This window comes from Pararge aegeria, chromosome 20 (genome assembly GCF_905163445.1).
Source record: "Pararge aegeria chromosome 20, ilParAegt1.1, whole genome shotgun sequence".
Taxonomy (NCBI): domain Eukaryota; kingdom Metazoa; phylum Arthropoda; class Insecta; order Lepidoptera; family Nymphalidae; genus Pararge; species Pararge aegeria.
Window position 1 is genome coordinate 1,350,098 of NC_053199.1, and position 22,279 is coordinate 1,372,376.

The window sequence follows — 22,279 nt, forward strand, 5'->3', positions numbered from 1 at the left end:
TGTAATTTAGAGTTTTTTTCAAGTGAGTGATTAGTAAACCGTAATTATTGAAAATATGTAGAAAAGTTGCAAAACACTTCAAAGGAAAGTTTGATACTGTATCTGTAGTTTTATTGCTGTATCTTCATAAATTACCGATAATATGCATTGTATAGTGTATACACTTATGTGAATACATATAGTTTATATTAATTTTATGGTTCCGAGTAATAGACTACCCAGTGCAGGAGTAATGCTATGGCATGTTATTTGACAGCTTGTCAAGCATTTTTGCTAGTATCTGTGGTAAGGTTATTATTTTTCTATTGCAAATAGTACGTGATTATAGAGACAATCTTTATCTAATTTAGATATTATAAATTATATTGGATGTGTTTTGTTTAACAAAGTGCCTAATGGTGGAGAGCGAAAAGTATCCCTATAATGGAAACAAGATCGCAATAATGAAAGATGTCGCATTATGGATCCATGTACAACAGGACAAAACGAAAGTGACGAGTTGATCGTTTTTGTGCTTAGTTTTAATAATTAAAGGCTTAGGTTTTGTTAATTAGTTTATAAAATGGCGCAAACTGTGCGACGTGCCATCGAGGGGAGGTATCCGTCTTGCTACCTCACCAATAGAATAAAGGAAAGAAGAGCCAAAGTCAAAGCGTTAAGGTAAAAACATTTTTATTTCTTTTGCATACGTAGTGAAAAGAATATCGATTAGCAAGAAAAAAAAATTTTATTCTTATTACTTGAATAATTCTAATGGTGTTTTTAAAGCGCTTTCAACGAAAGAAACGAAAAATAAATTGTGTGTATATTTCCTAGCAATTCTACAGTAAATAGCTACATACCCTGACAACAATAATCAAATTACGTAAAATATTATGCATTGTTGAATGTACAACTTTGGGCTATTAATAACCATGCCTAGGAAATTAGCTTTTCCATGAACTCAAATTTGAAAATTTAAAGCATTGTAAGGTTGCCTGTGTCAGATTTTTACAATGTATAACTTGGAGGGCATGCTTGTAAACAATTTAATCTGGTCCCTCCACACTTTTATCAATCAAACGATGTGACATTGTAGGATTGTTCACCCTTATAGTCCCTGGCCCATAGCTAAATGCTTCATCACTTCTTATATGCAACCCAAAGATTTGAACAGCCCTTTTATCTATTTTACCCACCATGTGAGTACCTTCAAATCATGAGTGAAAAGGCATCTTCTAGGACACCACTACATTTTAGGCTACCCCCTGATCACAATTTTTTATATGTGTTGAAGCCTTATGTTAAATAACCATCTTTTAAAAGTCTGCTTTCTTGGGGTTAAAAGAGTTGTCAAATCAAATTTTTAGTTCCAGAGATATTTGCATTCAACCAAACTCTTCAGCTTTATTATTAGTGTAAATAATGTTGAGGATGAAGAACAAGCTTGCAGACTAGAGACCTTATTTCTTTGAGGTATTGTTGCATCGTCTAAGTCTGAATACAAGAAAATGCACCCGAATTTATACCAAAATACCCACTGACACAATGTTGTGATCATTGGCTGTGAATCAAATATAAATTTAATTATCTTTTAAATGATTTATTAATTAAAACATTGAAGGAACATGTTGTGAGGAAACCTTCATGCCTCTCTGAACATAACATTCTCAAATGGATGTGAAGTGAACCAATTCACACTGAGTCAGCGTGAGTGGACGATAGTACCCTTCTTATTCTCAGCAGTGACTCAGAATAAGAAGCCCCTGTAGTGAGCTGGTAATGGGTTGATGATGATGATGATTCTTTAATTTAAAAAACAATTATGAAAACATTATTTAAAATGCTAATCAATTTAATAAAATATCTGGAACATATTAATTTATATTTAGCAAAAGTTTAGTTGTTTCCCCACTTTACAAGATTAATCTAACAGAGTTATGTATTTAAGATCCATATCACTGTTGCATGTCATTTATTATTAAAAAATCCCAGCTGACTGACATTAATTATGCTGACAATAATGATTATTAACTGACAGTAGCTTTATCTTCCAGGCTAGAACAACAGCGGAAGCCGGACAAACCAGAAGATTTTGTGTGCTATTCAGACAGCGACAGCGAAGAAGAGACTCCCACACAGCAGCACAAAATTTTGTCCACATCCTACAATTTTGTAGACTACATAAGATCAAGGGAAATATTAGCACCAGAGGTGAGATTCTTGTTCATGAGGTATTGTTCCACATAAGCTTCTTTAACTGAATGATTTATTAATTCCTGAATAATTTTGTGTTTTGACAATTGTTACATATGAAATTTTATCATTAGACTGATTACCTGCCAGTGGTAATATCAACCACTGAAAAAAGGAAAAATATATACTATATAGGTTTGTGTATTTGATAATAATAAAGCTTTATTTATTCTATCTAATTAACAAAAAAGTTTCAATCCTTACAAACTACTCTTAGTTTATGGTAGTGTGATTTTCAATAAACTCTTAAGTTAGTGTTGGTATGTTAGTCCTTATGTTAAATGGATCCCATAGGGTGAATGCCTTCTCCATATCTTTCCGCACTCTTCTGTCTTGTGCAGCTTTCATCCACTCTGTCCCAGTGATGTGGATTATATCATCAGCCCATCTTTTCTTAGGTCTGCCCATGTTCCTTTGACAGCTTTGTCTTACCCTATTTGTTAGAATTGTAGTTCATCTTTCATCTTTGCACCTGGAGTCAAGTCATTTCAATAGTTAACAATTTGCAAATATTTGTTTTTTTCTTCTTTAGTGTATTTGGATTTTGGTTAATTAATTAAAAACTACCAGTCGTTTTTTAATAGCTCATAATATTTTGGAAACCACAAAAATAATCCTTGACATTAATCAATATAAGTTTTATGAGAGACCTTGATCTGAGATTTCTTCACACTGTTCTCAAAGGCTTGTGAAGTCTACCAATCTGCTGTTCGGACTTTGACGTTGTGGACTACAGCATTCTGAGAGGAAATCTTTACTCTGTAGTTAGCTGGTAATAGGTTGATAATGGTGATGATTTTATATAACCCATGCTTTTTTAGAATGTATTTATAAAAAGTGACCCAAGCTGTCACATTTGCATAATAGAATTAAAACTTGACCACACTCTTAGCTTGTGGTAACCAGGCTGCACTGTTAGGAATTAAATTCAAATTCAAATTCAAATCTTTATTTGCGTGATTGCAGGTTAACAAGTTTGATCTTATAATAAAACAAAACAAGTTACGTGCTACAATCTGCCATTCTATGGCATGCAAATTATAATAACACCTTAATTATAAAATTATTTTTCCAATTTATACAAAACGACAGAAAAATTAAGGTATCAAAAAATTGTGAAATTAAATTACAATGTCAACTTAAAATTAAATAATGTAAAGTAATATTGGATAGAAGCATTTCGTTACTTTGCGGAAATCCATGATATATTATCAAAATTAAGCTTAATTTGCTATACTCCGCGAAAAGCAGGAGAATCTGTGTGGTGTAATTTATAATTTCTTCAATCCTTATACTCCACACCAAACAGATCTTCGGCTTTGGAAATTATAAATTACACCACACAGATTCTCCTGCTTTTCGCGGAGTATAGCAAATTAATCTTAATTTTGATAATGTAAAGTAAACCAAAATATAAACCTAGAAATACAATAATTTAAGCCTTTAGTTTTAGATATTCGTCTACTGAATAAAATTGACGAAGCATAAGCTATTCAATAATTTCAATCCTAAAGTATTTGGTAATTTGTTATAAATTGTTATTGCCATACAATAAACATTTCTTTTATATAAAGCCATTAGTCAGTTTCTACGCAACATCGTAACGGAACGCTAAATCGCTCAGAGCAGCACTATTTTGTCGGTAGTGGTGTAACAAGACACGGCCTCCCACCGGACCTGACCAGGGAAAATTCAGAAATTATAACCTCGGACCCCTGACCTGCAACATAAAACCATAGCGCTCAACGCTGCGCTAAGGAGGGTGTCAAATGTTCGCACGGCCGTGTATTGGGCGAAAGAGATAGCCCAACATCGGCCGCCTTTTATAAATCTATTCTTTAATAGCGCGGGTTATACTACTCTTTACTTTAGTTATTCCAGTAGTGATGCTTTGTGTCCAGCCGCGGTCGGTGGAGCCCTCGTACGCGACCCGTCATATGCTTACCAACGACATGTTCCGCGAGTCGCCCGTCAACCTCGGCAACATGAATAAGGTGTTCTGCTCGCAGTGGCTCTCCGACAGACAGGTCGTCTTTGGGACAAAGTGCAATAAGGTGAGTTAACAATAATAATCTCTTCTTCTTCTTCATCGTATGCTCATGGCTGAAGGCCGTGATCATCAGTGGCCTGCATACAGGGTGTGCACAGGGTATGCGAATATAAAATTAAGTAAATCTTCAGTACGAGTTATAAATACTTAAGGTTAGGCTTTTTAGAACTCTTGCAATGCCAATACTTAAGTTTTTTTATAACTTGTACGGGAGATTTTCTTCATTTTATATCATCTGCATACCCTCTATGCCAGCTTTTCTTATTAATGCTCGCCAGGCGGTACGATCTAGAGCCTTTCCAAATTAGACTTGGTAATCGTGCGAGTGCATACAAATGCTGTCAATCAATTGGGTTGATAGTCTTCCTCTGCTACTCTTACTCTCCACGCGGCCCGCTATAATAAGGCGTTCTAACATGAGAGCTGTCTTTGAGCACATAGAAGAGAGAGATGGGTCTGGATCTTCAGCTCCTACAGGATAGACAAGTTTGTGTCCGGACACCTAACAATTTGTGCCAGCACTACATTTTGAATGCATCAATTCTGAAGGGGATATATAACTATAATAAGTTTTATTGACAAAAAGAGAGAGAAAGAATAACAAATAACTAAAATGTATGCTGCTTCCCTGTGGACAATTAAAATTAAAATTGATATTCATTTATTTAAGGCTTCTCCCATAGGAATAAAAACAAAATATATAAAATTTCATTGATTTATTTTTATGGTAATTAAAATAACCACTCTTTGAACAACACATTACAAACAAACATTAGTATTTACAAAAAATTAAATTGAAATGGAAAATAAAATCAAAGATGAAATTAAAAATAAAACCAAATCATTTATTTTTAATCTAATATTTCACTTCCTCGGCCCTGTGATGCATCATGGCAGTAGGTACCTGCCAAAGAATACTGAAACGCTGATTTTCAGGACCCAACATACTAGATATGTGTATATATATATATATATATATATATATATATATATATATATATATATATATAATGGGTAGTTGAAATAAAGTAATATAATTATTACTATATATATACACAAATATAATTATATATATAAATACGATGATGATGATGATTACAGCTCATGGTTTACGACGTCCGCTCCCGCTCGCTCGACGCGATTCCCACACTGCGTCCGCGCGCGCCGTGGCCCGGCGCAGAGAACCAAACTGGCATACACGCTCTACAAATCAACCCCTCTAGGTAAAAATATACAAAAAATAAAATTTGTTCTCTTGAATACTGGCTATGTTTATAGTAAAAATTATAATTATGAAAAGAAATATTAATTAAAGAATAATGCCAAAAGATATAATTAGGTCATGCTTTGAGAAAAAAAAACGTTTCATTAACTCTTATGCCAGTTTGCCAACTACAATTACTTTGCAAAATCATTGACAAAAAACGATCAACACAATTCTACCCGCGTTAAAGTGTTGTTTTTTTTTTTTTTTGTAGATCGTCAGCTTTCAGCTTTCTTTTTACAAGCCAGTTCGAAATAGGAGAAAACTTAAAACAATGGTTGCAAAAGTGCTTTTACGATATCCCAGAATTTCTATATATTCATTTTACAAGAATTACCTATGCAATGAAGGTTTATATTATTATTAATTTTTATCTTTACCTTTATCCTTTATTCTTAATTGAAGTGTTATATAAAATTAAAAAATAACAATCTGACGATAAACAATAACTTTGACAAACCATTCTCCAATATTACAATCTGACTGGAATTTTAATTTAATTTAATTATTCTGTTTTGTTATAACATGTAAATTATTTAACATTATAATATTGTAATCTTTTAGTATAACAATGAATAAAGGAAAGTAAATAATTATGTTTGAAACACCCTGACAGGATCTCATATACCTACATAATAGCAAACTATTTTAAATAAAGGATGTACAATTAAAGTTAAATAAAATCTTCGATAAGTTACCTCCTTGTTGCCATGCTTCGGAGTAAAGAGTTCCATTCTTAAATTACACGACAGCTAGGAGTGTAATGAGATATAATTTTATTTGGCAGATAGATAAAGATTTTCACACAACTTTTGACGGGCGCTGCTCGCATGTTTTTGGCCAGTACAGCAATTTCGATTAATCTGGAAGAAGGTTGTCAAAATAATGCTCAAATTTCCAAGCATATTAAAGAATATATTTAAGTGTAGGAATAATACAATTTCAGAACGTTGCTGGCGACCGGCGGTCGCAACTCGTGTGAGCTCGCCATATACAGTCTGCCCACACTCGACCCCGTGTGCGTGGGAGAAGCGCACAGAGACTGGGTATGTGTCAGAACCACGTAGTATGCGTTGCGAAGTTTTTGTCATCCTTTGAAACGTCAAACCTGTAGTGGATCTAAAACCGGTTCAGATTGCAGATTCTAAAGCAAGAAGATGGCGGGAATTTTGGGACGTTTTTTGAAAAAAGTGAATTTTAAGCAATCTTGTCATTATCAATTGCGTATCTGTCCTTTATGACCCTTCTTTAGCTTCTCACACTGTCAATAGTATTTATCAATAAACACGTATAAAGGTTGCAAGTATCTTTTATGAAAGTTTACTATGTCTCATGAAAAGGTTGCAAGTGTCTTTTATGCAATTTAAGTACGTCTCGTATACGGACTTATTAAAAATAGGTTTACTCCATAAGCAATTTTAAAAAGGTTAAGTATTTTTGTATCTTTCCCCTTTGCGCAAGTCAGGTTTTATTTATTTATTTATATTTGTCTATCTTTCGAGAGCTCAAAAGCTATTCGCGTACCAAAACCATCGGTCATAAGCATTTGGCGCGTCTTTGCAGATCCTGGACATGTGCTGGCTGGACGACGAGTTCCTGGTGACGGGGTCGCGCGACTCCAAGCTGGCGCTGTGGCGCGCGCCCGCGCCCGCCGCGCAGCCCGCGCCGCACCACGGCTACGTCGCGCCCGTCGCGTTGCGTGACTGCAAAGCGGGTGAGTTGCTGGGGATGGGGTCGCGTGACTGCTAGGCGGGTGAGTGTCTGGGGACGGGGTCGCGTGACTGCTAAGCGGGTTAGTTGCTGGGGGCGGGGTTGCGTTACTGCAAAGCGGGTGAGTTGCTGGGGACGGGGTCGCGTGACTGCTAGGCGGGTGAGTGTCTGGGGACGGGGTCGCGTGACTGCTAAGCGGGTTAGTTGCTGGGGGCGGGGTTGCGTTACTGCAAAGCGGGTGAGTTGCTGGGGACGGGGTCGCGTGACTGCTAAGCGGGTGAGTGTCTGGGGACGGGGTCGCGTGACTGCTAAGCGGGTTAGTTGCTGGGGGCGGGGTTGCGTTACTGCAAAGCGGGTGAGTTGCTGGGGACGGGGTCGCGTGACTGCTAGGCGGGTGAGTGTCTGGGGACGGGGTCGCGTGACTGCTAAGCGGGTTAGTTGCTGGGGGCGGGGTTGCGTTACTGCAAAGCGGGTGAGTTGCTGGGGACGGGGTCGCGTGACTGCTAGGCGGGTGAGTGTCTGGGGACGGGGTCGCGTGACTGCTAAGCGGGTTAGTTGCTGGGGGCGGGGTTGCGTTACTGCAAAGCGGGTGAGTTGCTGGGGACGGGGTCGCGTGACTGCTAAGCGGGTGAGTGTCTGGGGACGGGGTCGCGTGACTGCTAAGCGGGTGAGTTGCTGAGGGCGGGGTCGCGTGACTGCAAAGCGGGCAAGTTGCTGGGGACAGGGTCGCACGACACCTAAGACGCGATTTATAAAACATTATCAAGTAAATAAAAAAGATCGGATGGACGGTTGAGCCGAAGACAAACAAAAACACTTTCGCATTTATAATATTAGTATGCATTCCGCAGGTCAGAAGGTCCGCGCGATCACGTTCAACGAGAAGTGGCGCGAGATCGCGGCGCTAACGCTAAACGGGTACATCCACGTGTGGAACGCGGCCACGTTCCGCCAGACGCTGTCGCGCAAGCTGCCCTCCTGCCAGGACCTCGTGTGCCTCGCCACGCAGGTCAGCGCTCCACTGCCTTCACTTTTAAATCACATTGGCAATATCGTATAATATGTTCTAAAGTTTTGGAGGCGAACACCCTCGAACATTCTTATCTGCAAAAACTTGTAGTGAAATAATAATAAAAAAAAACAAATGTTAAAGGTGAATCCTTAGGACTGATTAAGTGATTTATAATTTTCGAATTGGTGGTTTGTGGTGAATTTTAAAAAAAAGTTTAAGGTGAATATTTTGGGGGTAGTTAGGTGATTTATAATTTTCGATTTTTCTCCCGTCTTGTCTGTGGTAGATTAAAAAAAAGTTTAAGGTGAATCCTTTGGGGTAATTAAGTGATTTTGGTATGTACATCAGATTTATAATTTCCGAATTTTCTCTTTTGTCTGGTCTGTGGTGGATTAAAAAAAAATAATAACGTTACAGGAGAGCGGCATCTACGCGATCGGCTGCAAGTCGTACACGCTGCTCCTAGACTGCCGCACGCTGCAGTCCGTGAAAAAGATCACGTCGCGCTACAACAGCTGTGGCATCCGCTCCGCCAGCTTCCGTGGCGACATGCTCACCATCGGCACGGGGCTCGGTGAGGAAAATCGGCTAGTTCTATCTTTTTTACCACAGTTTAAAAAAATTTTTTTTTTCGTCTAATATTTCTTTTTTCAAATAGTTACATAGATGGCACTTTTGATGCGTAAATTACATGTAAAATATGACATATAAATGAGTTGACGGCGTTAACTAAATTCGTCAATTTAAAACTGAAGTTACGAGGGCTCCAAACGCGCCCTGGTCTAATGATAACATTGGGAGAGAATACCAATTTATTAAATGTAAAAAATACGCAGAATTTAGAATATACAGAAACCGTGTGCACGACAAATATTGAAGAGTCAAAAACCACTCCATTTTGGAGTGGTTGTTCGAATAAACTGCTAGTCACTTAATATCAATATAAATAATTAACAAAAAACAGATTTAAGAATATGCAGAAACTGTGTACACGACTAATATTGAAGAGTCAAAACCACTCCTCTTTAGAATGGTTGTTCGAACAAACGGCTAGTCACTTCATACCATTTAGCAATTGACAGTAATTATTTTACCTCTAATGTTCTAAGCACTCACCATAAAATGGGAAAATGGGAAAAAAATTGTGAGCTAGCAGCATTCCGCAGGTATAAAGTGAACGTGCGCTGGGCGTTTCCATTGTCTTTTGACACAATGCACTGCATACAATAATGGCTGAATGAGGATTCTGTATGTTCTTAGTCAATGTTAAAATGCATACGAAAATTTCGAAACTGACAGGATTTGAACCTGCTACTCTGGCAAGTGCCTGAACGCTTGACCATTAAGCTACAGCTCTCCTACCGCCGAAGCCGAAAATGGGATAGGGCATATACTAACTTTACATCAGTCTTATAGCGACCGTACCGCCATCTAGCAGGAAACATTGTAGTTTTCAAAAGTCCATATTAAAATTTATTTAATTTATTTCGTCCATATACAGGTAAAAACACTAGTTACAAATTAGAGAAAAAGCAATTTGCACACTCTTGTATAAAAACCGTTATTTGTGGTTTACAAATAAAGTGTATAAATAAAATATTAAAAATAAATAAAAAGTGTCTCATTGTAATAAGAACCTACTAGATGGTGCTACAGTCGCTATAAGACTGATACAAAAGGTTTAAAGTCACGTGTATGGAGGGTAGAGGTAAGGAGAGTCATCTTATATGGGAGAAAAGTTGAAAAAGTGTCCAGTGTATGCGCTAAATAACAGTTCAAAATCCTCCACAATGGCGCTGCATGCACAGGGTATGGTATGAATGTAGCAATCGTAGATGTATTGAAGTATGCCGAGTTAAAAAATTTAATTTCATTATCGACTAAAGTAGTCAATTATTGAGAATTTCAACAACTTACGTTGTACAAAATATTGTGGTAAATATAACCTTACTTCCTTGTATCTCCATACTTCCTTGTTTATTTTTCAAGCCTACTCTAACAATATTTATATTTGGCGCTTCTTTTAAGAGTTACCCTGATGCAAATGTGGCGCCATCTTAATTTAATACATTTTGACGACACTTTTTCATATACACAGATGACTCTCCTTACCTCTACCCTCCATAGTCACGTGAGTCTTAAGACTAAATAGAACACAATGACCTTTGTGATCACTTAAACTTGTCCCGGAATTAAATGTTTTATTGTATGATTTATTAAAGAAATTATACTTCAGAAAAAATATTTATTTTATTTTTTTATGTAAATTCGCCAGGTTTCTCTTGTCAACTTTATTTATTTCGAATTATTTTATATCACATACGCTATATTTAACCTAGCCTTTTCTTTTCAGGTTTACTAATGTTTTACGACTTGCGAGCGGGCAAATATTTAGAAAGCAATATCCACTCGTCCAAAACCGTCACACTAAAAGCCTCCAGAGGATATGTGGTGAGGTTTCATAAATATATTAATTTATTTTTATCTATTTATTTGGAAAGCATTTTACATAATTCTAATTAGTTTAGATATTAGAATAATTTGTAGGTACATATTTACTACGTACATTTCCCGAACGGTTAGATGTTTATTTATTATTGATGTTAACCTTTTATTATATTTGTTCACTAGCGGTTGCCCGCGGCTTCGTCCGCCTTATTATTGGTTTTCCATGAATCCCGCGGGAACGGCACATTTTTTTAGGTATATCTATCTCGATCGTCAAATTAGTTCAGTAATGTTAAACATCTATCCATCCATCCATATAATCTTTCGCATTTATAATATTAGTAGGACAATACCTACCGACTGCGCCAACTTTATGATCAAATTGCTAAACCTAACTTTCTTTACAGTTTCCGGACGAAGAAGCGGACGGCTTCAACCAAGTCAAATACGTACCAGCGATCTACACACACTGTTACGACGACAGTGGGACTCGGATATTTACCGCGGGGGGCCCGCTGTCCGCGCCGCTCATAGGAAACTACGCGGGGATATGGCAATAGCGGCACCTGTTCCACCGATGGTACCTACCATGAAGGTCACCATAGTTCACCACGGATGGTCACCATGAAAAATAAGTGCCAACGATCTACGATTAGATCAACGGCCGCAGGAAACTACACACGGGATATGGCAATAGCAAAAATACACATGCACTTCTAATGGCTACCACAATATGATAGCAACGGTCACGCCAGTATACTACTAAAAGTAAACACAGTTTTGTGTTTACGGTCATGAAATTATACTTCTAAAGGGAGAAGAGAGCATAACAACAATAACGATCGGTAATATTCGCCGCGGAAGGCAGAAAAATTAAGAATAAACTTAAGATGACCATATCTCATCAACCCCCATGGCCAGCCCACTACAGGGCACGGGTCTAGTCTTAGTCCACAACGCTGGCCCAGAGCGGACTGGTGGACTCAACACGCCTTTTAGAACGTTATGGAGAATCTCTCAGGCATGCAGGTTCCCTCACGATGTTTTCCTGCTCTGTTAAAGCAAGTGATATTGTAATTGCTTACAACGCACAGTGACGTGCACTGGGTTTCTTACCAAGGTGTGCATACAGTAAGGCAAAATCCTCCTCTTATACAAGTTAAACATAATTTTTTGGGTTGGCAGTGCTTTTATACATATATGAAGTGCACGCCACTGACAACGCATATGACTTTAAAAAGGTTAGAGGTGAGTGCTGGGATTCCAACTCGACGCAGCACAAACTGATGGCAACTAGTTAATAAGTTGCTACAGTATACTGAATGTTACTTCAATCAAAGCAGTATATACTGCAAAAGGTCACCATTACAAATACATGTCATTGACGCACTTTTACGGTGACAGAAGCACCCGGATATTCTCGTGGCGGGTTGATATAGTGACACGACACATTTACTACCATTTGTTACCACAGTACTGATCACCGTTCTACTAACTGCACACCACGATCACATACTACTGTTTGTGGAATTCTATAGTTTATCTATGGTCTAAAACTGAACGTCCATTGGTTGTTACCATTACGCGATAATCTGGGACAATTAAATCTTAACTACACACGAAATATGAAGGGTAGAGGTAAGGAGAGTCATCTTATATGGGAGAAAAGTTGAGAAAGTGTCCTGACACTGCGCTAAATAACAGTTCAAAAATCCTCCACAATGGCGCTGGTGGATGCACAGGGTATGGTATGAATGTAGCAATCGTAGATGAATTGAAGTATGCCGAGTTAAAAAATTTAATGCCATTATCGACTAAAGTAGTTAATTATTGAGAATTTCAACAACTTACGTTCTCCATACTTACGTTGTACAAAATATTGTGGTAAATATAACCTTACTTCCTTGTTTATTTTTCAAGCCTACTCTAACAATATTTGGCGCTTCTTTTAAGAGTTACCTTGATGCAAATGTGGCGCCATCCTAATTTAATACATTTTGACGACACTTTTTCATATACACAGATGATTCTTCTTACCTCTACCCTCCATGACACGAAATTAACATCGTGACGTCAATTTTAACACTTAGAAAAAGGAAGTTATCAACAGGACTGCCATTTTTATATCACAATAATCTAATAAGTAACCGTTTATTCCAAGATTGCGACGTTTAGAATTAAATTGATTCATAATCAGTGCGCAATACTGACTATCTATATATTAGTATTTAAATTTTAAAAAGCGACGTTTTAAACGTAAGCGCGTATAATAGTGAAATTCGACTGTTTTTTTAACATTCTTAAATGATATTTTATAGCTAACAATATATATATATATCTCGTCGCAATTTCCAGTATTGTATAAAATTTTATAAACGAATTTAATCTTATAAATTTGGCGCCAAAACGCTTGGTTTGGGGTCACGTGACTGCAATGGCGTCACGAGTCTATAAAAATGTAAACTGCAGTGTCGCGCGTTTAAGTCTAGTTTTACGTGCTTATTAATGTGAAACGATGTTTTATATCCTATTTTTGAATATATGAGAAACATTTCAAACATGTTCAAACATGAATCCAAGATACACTATATAGTAAAACGCGATTATAAAATTTAAGTCCCTGGTCTTTATAACAATAGCGATTCCACATTGTTCACAATCTTGTGACAGTTATAAGACTAAATAGAGAGTCGACGAATCACTGAAATAATTTTATTGTAAGATTTATAAAAAAAAATATACTCCTTTTAGTTTTCTGAAATGAAATATTACTAAAATATAATTACTTTATCATTTATTGATTTACATTTTTTTTATTCTTACCATTGTTAAATTATATATTATAATTCAAAAAAATTCAGAATTCATAATTCAGTTGAAATAAATGAATTTTGAATTTTTTGAATTTATAAATAAAAACAGCACTATTTAAAATTTATAAAAAAAAGCGACCAGCGGTGAGAGGCCTCTAGAGTGAGGAACCTTCTCACAATATGCGTTCTTTCAACGACTGCCTTCAGAATCCGACCCTTGATCCAACAACCAAGCGAAAGCTTCTTAAGATGTTAACATTGACTAAAACGACTATCGGAACAATAAAGGTCGACTCAACACTTCACTTCACAACGGTAATCGCGCGAGCAAGGTCCAAGTATTTAGATACTTCAAAAAATGATTATCTTTATGGATTACACTAGCACAAGTGATATTTTTAATACATTCAAATACCCTTAAATGCCTATTTATTCTAGTGTGTGTAATATTGTGCTACATTAAAATATATTTAGATCATTGTGAAATGAACTGCATATTTATAACTATATAGGCCATTGTACATTTACATTTATACAAAATAAAGAGCAATAACATATTGGCAATAAGTTGTACAAAAGACTTAATTATAAAATGTATTAGGGAGTAGGTTAGATTTCGCTAGTTCAAAATTAATTGAAGTTTGGAGTGAAAAATAAATGATACAGCAGCCTTAGTATAGGATTTTTGCGTCTCAAATTCGTCTAAATTTTTACAGCCAGCATACAACGCTTTTAAAAAACATTTCTACGTGCAGTGCCGGCCACTAGTGATGAAAGTAAAATTTCGTTAATTAATTTCAATTGAAGTCATATTTTATTAAAAGCTTGTTCTTCAATATATTAAAGTACATATTGATCGTTAAAAGTAAGATTATATCAATTGTCATATTACAATTAAGTATGCCACAAGGTGCACACTATATATGTATATTAAATATAAATCTATTTTGCTGACTCGCTCCATATACACAGTGGTTTGCACATGGTTTCAGACTAAGATAAAGCAGAAAGTTGGGATGAAATGAAAAGGAAACCCTTTTCATAAACGAGTTATGTACAGGGTTATCCAAAAAATACCACAAAGCTCTCGGCCTTGTAGTTTAAAGTAACAATTTTTGTTCTACGACTTATTCAATTCATTATTAAATAATTTCATACAAAAAAATATCATATTACTTCGTAATAACAATTCGTCAACGTCGCGTAGTCGGGTCAGTGACCGCGCGATGGAGACGTGGTTCGCGCGCTATTGTCGATGTTTCATTAGAGTTGTAACAAGTATATTTCACAAACTATCGATTTAAAAATAAGTAATACTTAGAACAAGTTGTTAGTGTTAATATTAACAACTACAGGTCGAGAGCTTTCTGGAATGAATTATATAACCCTGTTTATTTTTTAAGGTAGGCAGAGCTTCTGGGTTTGAATGAAATGTTTTACGTACCGGCGTAAGATAGTACGAAAAAAGTTAATGCCACTGTGTATTTTTTCTCCCACATATAACGTACTATGAGTCTTTACATAAAGACGTCGTAAAAACTTAATTTTTTAATTTTCTTAAAAGAAGTTATTGATTGCTGAACGTTTCACTTCCATAAAAATCTACTAGTACACAGTTTGTGATTCTAAAACATAAAGTCCTTTTTCCGGCAACAAGCAAATCCTATACTAAGGCCTTAGCGTAGATACACAATCAAAGATTTGAATCTTTAGATATACACGCCCTAATGCCCGATTTACATTGGTCGAGTAAAGTACGGCAGTCAGTGGTAAAAACAAAACTTATCTCATAGAAATAGAACGACATAATGGAAGATATAACAATTATCTCGTGGCTTGCATGTCTGCCTACGGGACAAGACTGTTTGTACTTCTGCCTGGTAAAAGCCCGTGACCAGACTACTGACATTCAGAGCATTCCGGCACGCGTCGCTCAGGGTACGGGTTTAATATACCCGCTAACATGTTAGTCCGCTACCATCTTTGACTACATCATCACTTAACACCTGATTTCGGACTGCAGTCTAGGGCTAGTGTAGTGTAATAAAAATAACGGACAAGTAACTTTAAATATAAGTGGGATTATGCAAAAATTGTTTTCATTATCATGAAGCAGCTAGAAGTGTTAGACCAAATAAATAAACCAAAATGAATACGACAGTGCAGTGCAAATATCTCTTAAAAATGACACGCGGCTTTTCACGTTACACATCACTTACACATTGCAAATTTGACTGTTTATACCAAGCCAGTGCCGAGTCAAGCGACACGCATGAGTATAATCGGGCGCACATGAGATGAACTTGCTTCTAACGAAATAGATATCAATTATGTTTATAACTAGTTAATTTACTACAGTCTGATCAGGCTACTGTACTTGTCTACTTCGCTAAACACTTGACAAATGTAAATCGGGCATAATTTCACACTGGAAACTTTTCAACGGTAAATGAGTAAGCTCATTCAAACGTGTGTGGTGTATACCAATATATGTTGACACGCGGTTATACTAAGCACTCTTTCTAGTAGGGATCATCTACAGGTCGACATGGAGCCTTAAAACGTTGAAAGATCATATCTACGATTGAAATCTTTGGATAAGCAAATGTAGCGGTAAACTCTAGCTCTTTAGAGATTTCCAATGAATTTGTCAAGTCTAATTAACTTTGTCACTCTTTAGTTTAAATATATTTTGGATTACGACTTCAAAACAAACAGAATAAACCACCTTTTACCAAATTGCTTGGTAAACAAACTATACATCGCTGGTTGTATCTGTTATTTTAACAGATACAACCTGCGATGTATAGTTTGACTTGAAAACATAAAGTTTGTAAAAATTGGAAATCCTTAAATAATTAGAGTAAACGCAAGTAACGCAGGGCCATACAAAAACTTGTATTAAATTATATTATATAATAATTAAGAGGATTTTAGAAAAGTCAACTAATTTTAATGTTCTTTTATACAACGGGCGCAGTTTTATTGTTGTGGAGTACCACCGGTGTAAAATTACAAATCGTCGATATCATAAAATAGGTCGCTATAGATCTATAAAAATATTCCACAAATGTCATTAATTACAATGACTTGTGGCAAGAATTTCATTGGCTTATGGCATGTATTTCATTGATATATGGCATGAATTTCATTGATATACGTCATGAAATGCATTGATATGCGGCTTGAAATTCATTGGCTTCCAGAATCAATTTCATTGGATTGTGGCAAGATTTTCAATGGCTTATCGCATGTATTTCATTAATATATGGCATGAATTTCATTGATATATGCCATGAAATGTATTAATATGCGGCGTGAAATTAATGCAGAATCAATTTCATTGGGTTTTGTCATGAATTTTATTGGTATTTCTTGTAAATATCTTGGTTTTCGACCAATGAAAATGCGTCCTACAAATGGCTGTAAAATATACTGTTAACTAATTTATGGCAGTGAGAGTAATCACCTTTGAAATTTCAGTCTTCCATCACCCGCGATCCTATTTTCTGATCTTTAAATGTATATGGGACCACCCCTATCCATACCAAGTGATAAAACGAGGTAAAAATTAAAGAAAATTAAAATCTTTCAATTCACTTATAATGTGTAACCAGCTCTAATGTGACACCAAATGCATGATAACTAATGTGTAAACCACATCAAGAAAATGGTATCAGGAACACACAACCTAGAACATGTGTCACATACCTACACACCTGTAATACGAAGTTATACTTGAACAACGACGTACCGTACCTAAATACATCTTTTCTTACTTTTATAAACAATCAATTCATTACTGTTTAGTATATTATTTATTTTAAAAATATCACAAATGTTTTTCTTTTAATTCAATTTAACACAAGTGTTTTTTTTTCTATTTTAAAAACACTAAAGAAGTAATGAAAAGATTGTATCCATGAGACTAGTTATAAAAAAGTTGAGTGTAAATATTTTAAGCGTCCAAATTAGAACTTACTCGTGTTTGATATCTGTGTATTTTCTGTACAAAAAAAAAGGGTGTTGTGTACATTTTGTCGTGAAGTTTGTAACAAACAATAAAGTTGCACTAAAAATATATCTAAATATATAACTATCGGCAGGCATTTACCAATAGAGTGTTTATCGGAAAGCTGCGTACAGACTGGTGGGTTATTTCGACCTTATTGCCAAGACCTTGTCGTATAAGCGACAGATAAATAGAAGTTTCTATTGAAACGCGATCGTGACGGCGACAAAACCGACGAAGTAACAGTATTGGCGTAGTGCAGTACACTATTGCGCGTTTTCACTAACGACTAAACAAGTAACGCGTAATCAAAGAAGATTCCTAGAAATACGTTTACCTTTCACCGATCGATTATCGCTAGGCAACTCATAACCTAACTTGTCTACGAGTCTTGCAACAATCATATTTTTCATTATTCGCATGGATTTAAAGAAGGTTATAAAAAAAACGAATTTAAATATTTTTCATCTGTCAAGTGTCAGGTGTCAGTTTACGAGTTCACTAAACAGTACGCACCATCGGTTCAGTGTCGTAACTGTAGATGGCGCCTCACGTCGTTAGTCATCCTAAAGAGTTAGTGAAACTTTTTTTTCTTCACGCATCATCAAAATCATTAGCAACAGGCATATATTGAACATATTAAGGAAAAAAGCTATCTCTTAATAATAATAAGCGTAGCCCATATGCATTGAAATTAACATTTGAAGGAAATACAATTCTATCCTAAAATTAATTCCAATCACAATAAAAACTATTAAAATTAATATATTTAGACTGCAGACGCGTAGATTTAATTCGATCACAGCCGCGATAACTTAGATAGCCCTCAATCCTGGTTTCATCATCATCGTAGTCGACTTTTGCGCGATTTTTACTTATATGCAGAATGTAATAACAATAACGTTTTATGCTACTTTATATTTAATGAGGTAAAATCTCGATCTTATTTAACCTATACAACAACATAATCTCTATGAAAAAGTCTTCCATCTAATGATCTTCCAAAAGTTATTAATGTACAGTAAAGTTTATTATAGGATAAATAATATCTTATAGAGATCAATCCTCACTGCTTTATTAAACAAACACATTTGCGCTGGCTGGGACACTTTAATAGATTGACTCCTTCTCGTTTAACGCGTCAAGTTCGTCAAGTAGCACACGCAAAGAGAACTGTGGGTAAACCGCGGCTACGCTTTAAAGCGAGAAATATGGCCGACGCCAGAATTTCATCACGAAGATTGGGGGAAGCCGACAATACCGCATGGTTTGTTTTTGCACTGAGGATAGCGGTGAATCAGTCTGGACTGCGTCTGTGGGCGTCAGTTTTTGCTGTAGCAGATGTGGACGAAGTTTTCGCTCCCAAATTTGTATGTCACAAGAGAAGACAGTATTTGGGTCGTCTAACACAGGCGACAAGGCCTTAATGATAGAGCTAAAAAGAAGACAGACAATATATTGTTACAAGTTAAGGTTGAACAGTTGGAAATATTAAAATAGAAGATATTAGAATCAGCTCCATAAATTTTAATATTTTAGTTGTTGGTATTTAGCGTAACGACCATCTATAAATACTGAGTTTACCCGATAAATGGACCAATGTTTTAAGCGTGGAAACATTGTTTCGCTTGGCGCAAGACCGCGAGAAGCTCGCTGAGCTGACGGCCAACCTCCAGTAGTGGAGAAGCACAAAAAGAGAAGAGAGAGAGAGAGACTAAATGATAACCAAATCTTGTTATCTGGATTAATATTACATTACAATATTTACTTAAATACACTAAACAGTGAATGATTAAGTCAGATGATATTTAATAATTATTGAGAAAAGTTAGGAATAAAATACATAAGTCGCGCGATCGGTCGCGCTTTCCATGTCGTAGGTATTCGCTATTTATATTTGAATACTGCTTTTACCATAAAACCTATTAGGTCGATCTATCTTTGTCGCGAGTCAATGTGAACTTCTATTCGTGCAATGAGACAGGCGACAAAAATGCATTTATATAATTTTACAGTTTTTACGTAGGCAAAGTCATCGTCCGCATGGGTTGGTTTCACCAGAATAAGGTAACACTTAATAATTTGTACAGCAACAGAATCGTGTTCCGTCGCTGTCTGAAAGAAAACTAACAAACGAAAACATTTTTTTCATTCATAAAATTACTGTGATGTTTACAGGCTGTGAAAAATGTTATGCTATTTTGTCGCGACACACGAATCTATCGCTTATACGACCAAGACCCAATGAAAAGTTTAAAAAAAAATATCCTATTAGAATACGTCTTGCGTATTTTAATATCACCTGGTACCTTTACGATGGAATTTAGCTAGCCAGTCTGTACGCTGCCAAAGTCTTATCGTCAAACTAAAGTGGTGCCTACACTATCGACAGAATAGCAACGTTAAAAATTCGCGCATTTGAACCGACCGCTATTATTTCGCCAGTGTGAACCGCCCTTACCATAATTCTAAAAAAAAAAAAAAGGTCATATTAGTATTTAAAACAATTTATATAATATAGTGTATTATGTAAAATTAGAAGTTTGCTAGATGATTGTGTTCTTCCTTAAAATTAATATGCCTACCGTTCACTTAATATTGAAATGCTCTAACGTCAAAGTAAAAAGGACCTTATTTCCATGTCTTAAAGCCTTATATGTAAGTATATATGTATATCGAACCCATTAAAGAAGGCTGGGTCACAGTAAGATGGATCTAATATAACTCGCTTTAGAGTCGTAAATTCTATACTATTTATTTTACCAATATTGCATCCAGGGCTATTTAATTTGAGCTTTAAAACACGGATTATAAGTTTCATTTTAATTTGACGTCATTGTTTCGATACTCGAATTATCGATTGCCTAGGAATGCGAGAGTTCAAATCTTACGACGCGTCGCGTAAAAAGAACTCTGGAGGTATAATATAACTGCGGAAGGTGCATTTAATACAAATTAAATAAAACAGTTTTTATTCTTTAGTTATGGTATATTATACGTAAGCTTCAAATTTAATATTATATGTATCTCCGTTTATTGTTTTCGAAAAAAACGAGTGGGAAACGGCGGTAGAGCTAGCTCCTTTTGCAGATGCTAGTCCTGAAACTCAGATTGAGCAAAATGACAAAAGTCCCCTTTTTCAGATTGCACAAAGAACACCAAATAATGGGGCAATTTTTTTGTATGGGGAAGTTAACAGAGGGATGTTATCAAGACAACTGAAAACTTTGGCGGTGTTTTTGTTACTTGTCAGTTTTCATAGTTATCGGTAGGGCTGTCACTCAGTAGATATAATGTAGGTATCGAAACAAAGCCTATTAATATGTGTGAATTTCTATTTTTATATGCAACTATTTATTAAAACGTGCATTGTTGTGATGTACACAACGATCCACTATGCTAGAAAAGTAAGGAAATCGACAGTTCGTTGGTAATAAACATATGACGCCCTCTTCGGAATTAATTGATAAAAGTCTTCAACAATCAATTTAGTTTGTACACAAAAATCAACATACTATTACTTATTATGATTGCACTCATTTCTACTTCTGCGCAGGCCTACCACCAGAGCTATTTTTACGTGATCAACAAGTGACAGGATAAGGGTCTTACTAGTATCGCTTACAGCAGCATAGTTTTAATATTGTTGACGTTTTGTCTCAGGGTTTAATGTTCTTAAACGAAAAGGCGCCAATTCAGATTTGAAGAGTACAAAGAATAACAACTGTCAATTTTGTCTCAGGGTTTAATGTTCTTAAACGAAAATTCGCCAATTCAGATTTGAAGAGTACAAAGAATAACAACTGTCAATTTTACAAGTAGTTTCACATTTACAGCGTTTCTAATAAATATGGCGCAAAAGTTAGGTAGTGTTTTTTTCTGTAAGTTACCGTGTGAGGATCACGGCTTAGCTATTGCGAAGTTATGCCACGTTTATTTCCAAGGCCCTAAATGTTTTTAAAGCAACCTTGATGTCGATGGAATCCTCTTTGTTTATTATTGGACATAGTTTAACTACCTCTAGTTAAGGATCCTCGTTTTAAGGCGTCTAGGCACCTATTTCAATTGATATTTTAAAATAATACTGCCTTAAGCGCTAGTAGTAAGTGTCTTGTAAGTTCAACTGTGAAGGTACTTTAGCAACGGTGAGTTAAACGGTAGACCTTTATATATAAAGAAATTGTAAATTTTTAATAAATTAATATTCAATTTGTATACTCTCTGTGTAAGCATTTATTTTATCTGCACGCGCCTATGGTGGAACTTCACATCCCTATTTAAAGAAGGAACTACCTGCCTTCCTTTGGATTCATCACATCCACCTATTACCGGCCCACTACAGAACACGTCGAGAAGGGGTTAAGGTCGTAGTCCACCACGCTGGCCTAGTGCGGATTGGCTCCACACACCTTTGAGATCATTATGTCGAACTCTCAGGACTGCAGGTTTCCTTCACCGTTGAAGAAAGTGATATTTTTATTTCTTAAAACGCACATAACTTGGAAAAGTTAGAGGTGCGTGCCGGGATTCGAACTCGCTCCCCCGAAAGCGAAGTCAAGCTCATACCCAATGCGCTATCACCGCTTCCTTCGGGTTCAGATAGGGGCAATTTGGAATCTTGTGATCTCTGTATTGTCTCAGACATGTGACCATTTTTTAACACAAGTACAAAAGAGGCAGTCTTATTTCTAACATGGCAAACACCGTAAGCAATGGAGCCAAATAAAAAACAAAA

General features: G+C 36.1%; 1 protein-coding gene across 2 annotated transcripts; it reads left to right on the forward strand.

Moving 5' to 3' along the window:
* The first annotated feature begins 291 nt into the window (after positions 1-291).
* LOC120632803 (DDB1- and CUL4-associated factor 12) lies at positions 292-11,322 on the forward strand. Of its 2 annotated transcripts, XM_039902814.1 has the most exons (10): positions 292-660; positions 2,037-2,193; positions 4,137-4,289; positions 5,387-5,508; positions 6,496-6,595; positions 7,113-7,263; positions 8,111-8,268; positions 8,689-8,845; positions 10,625-10,722; positions 11,127-11,322. In XM_039902814.1, the coding sequence occupies exons 1-10, from the start codon at positions 563-565 to the stop codon at positions 11,277-11,279; spliced, it is 1,347 nt and encodes a 448-aa protein (XP_039758748.1). In that variant the 5' UTR covers positions 292-562; the 3' UTR covers positions 11,280-11,322. The 2 variants fall into 2 exon arrangements, with proteins under 2 accessions (XP_039758748.1, XP_039758749.1); XM_039902815.1 differs by lacking the exon at positions 292-660 and having other exon boundaries at positions 2,168-2,193; positions 4,120-4,289.
* Positions 11,323-22,279: the final 10,957 nt, after the last annotated feature.

Excerpts from the sequence above, each read along its gene's own strand:
- LOC120632803 (XM_039902814.1), top strand. The coding sequence starts at position 563 with ATGGCGCAAACTGTGCGACGTGCCATCGAGGGGAGGTATCCGTCTTGC. Across the intron at positions 5,509-6,495 it reads CTACAAATCAACCCCTCTAG|AACGTTGCTGGCGACCGGCG; the intron begins GTAAAAATATAC and ends ATACAATTTCAG. Across the intron at positions 8,269-8,688 it reads TCGTGTGCCTCGCCACGCAG|GAGAGCGGCATCTACGCGAT; the intron begins GTCAGCGCTCCA and ends ATAACGTTACAG.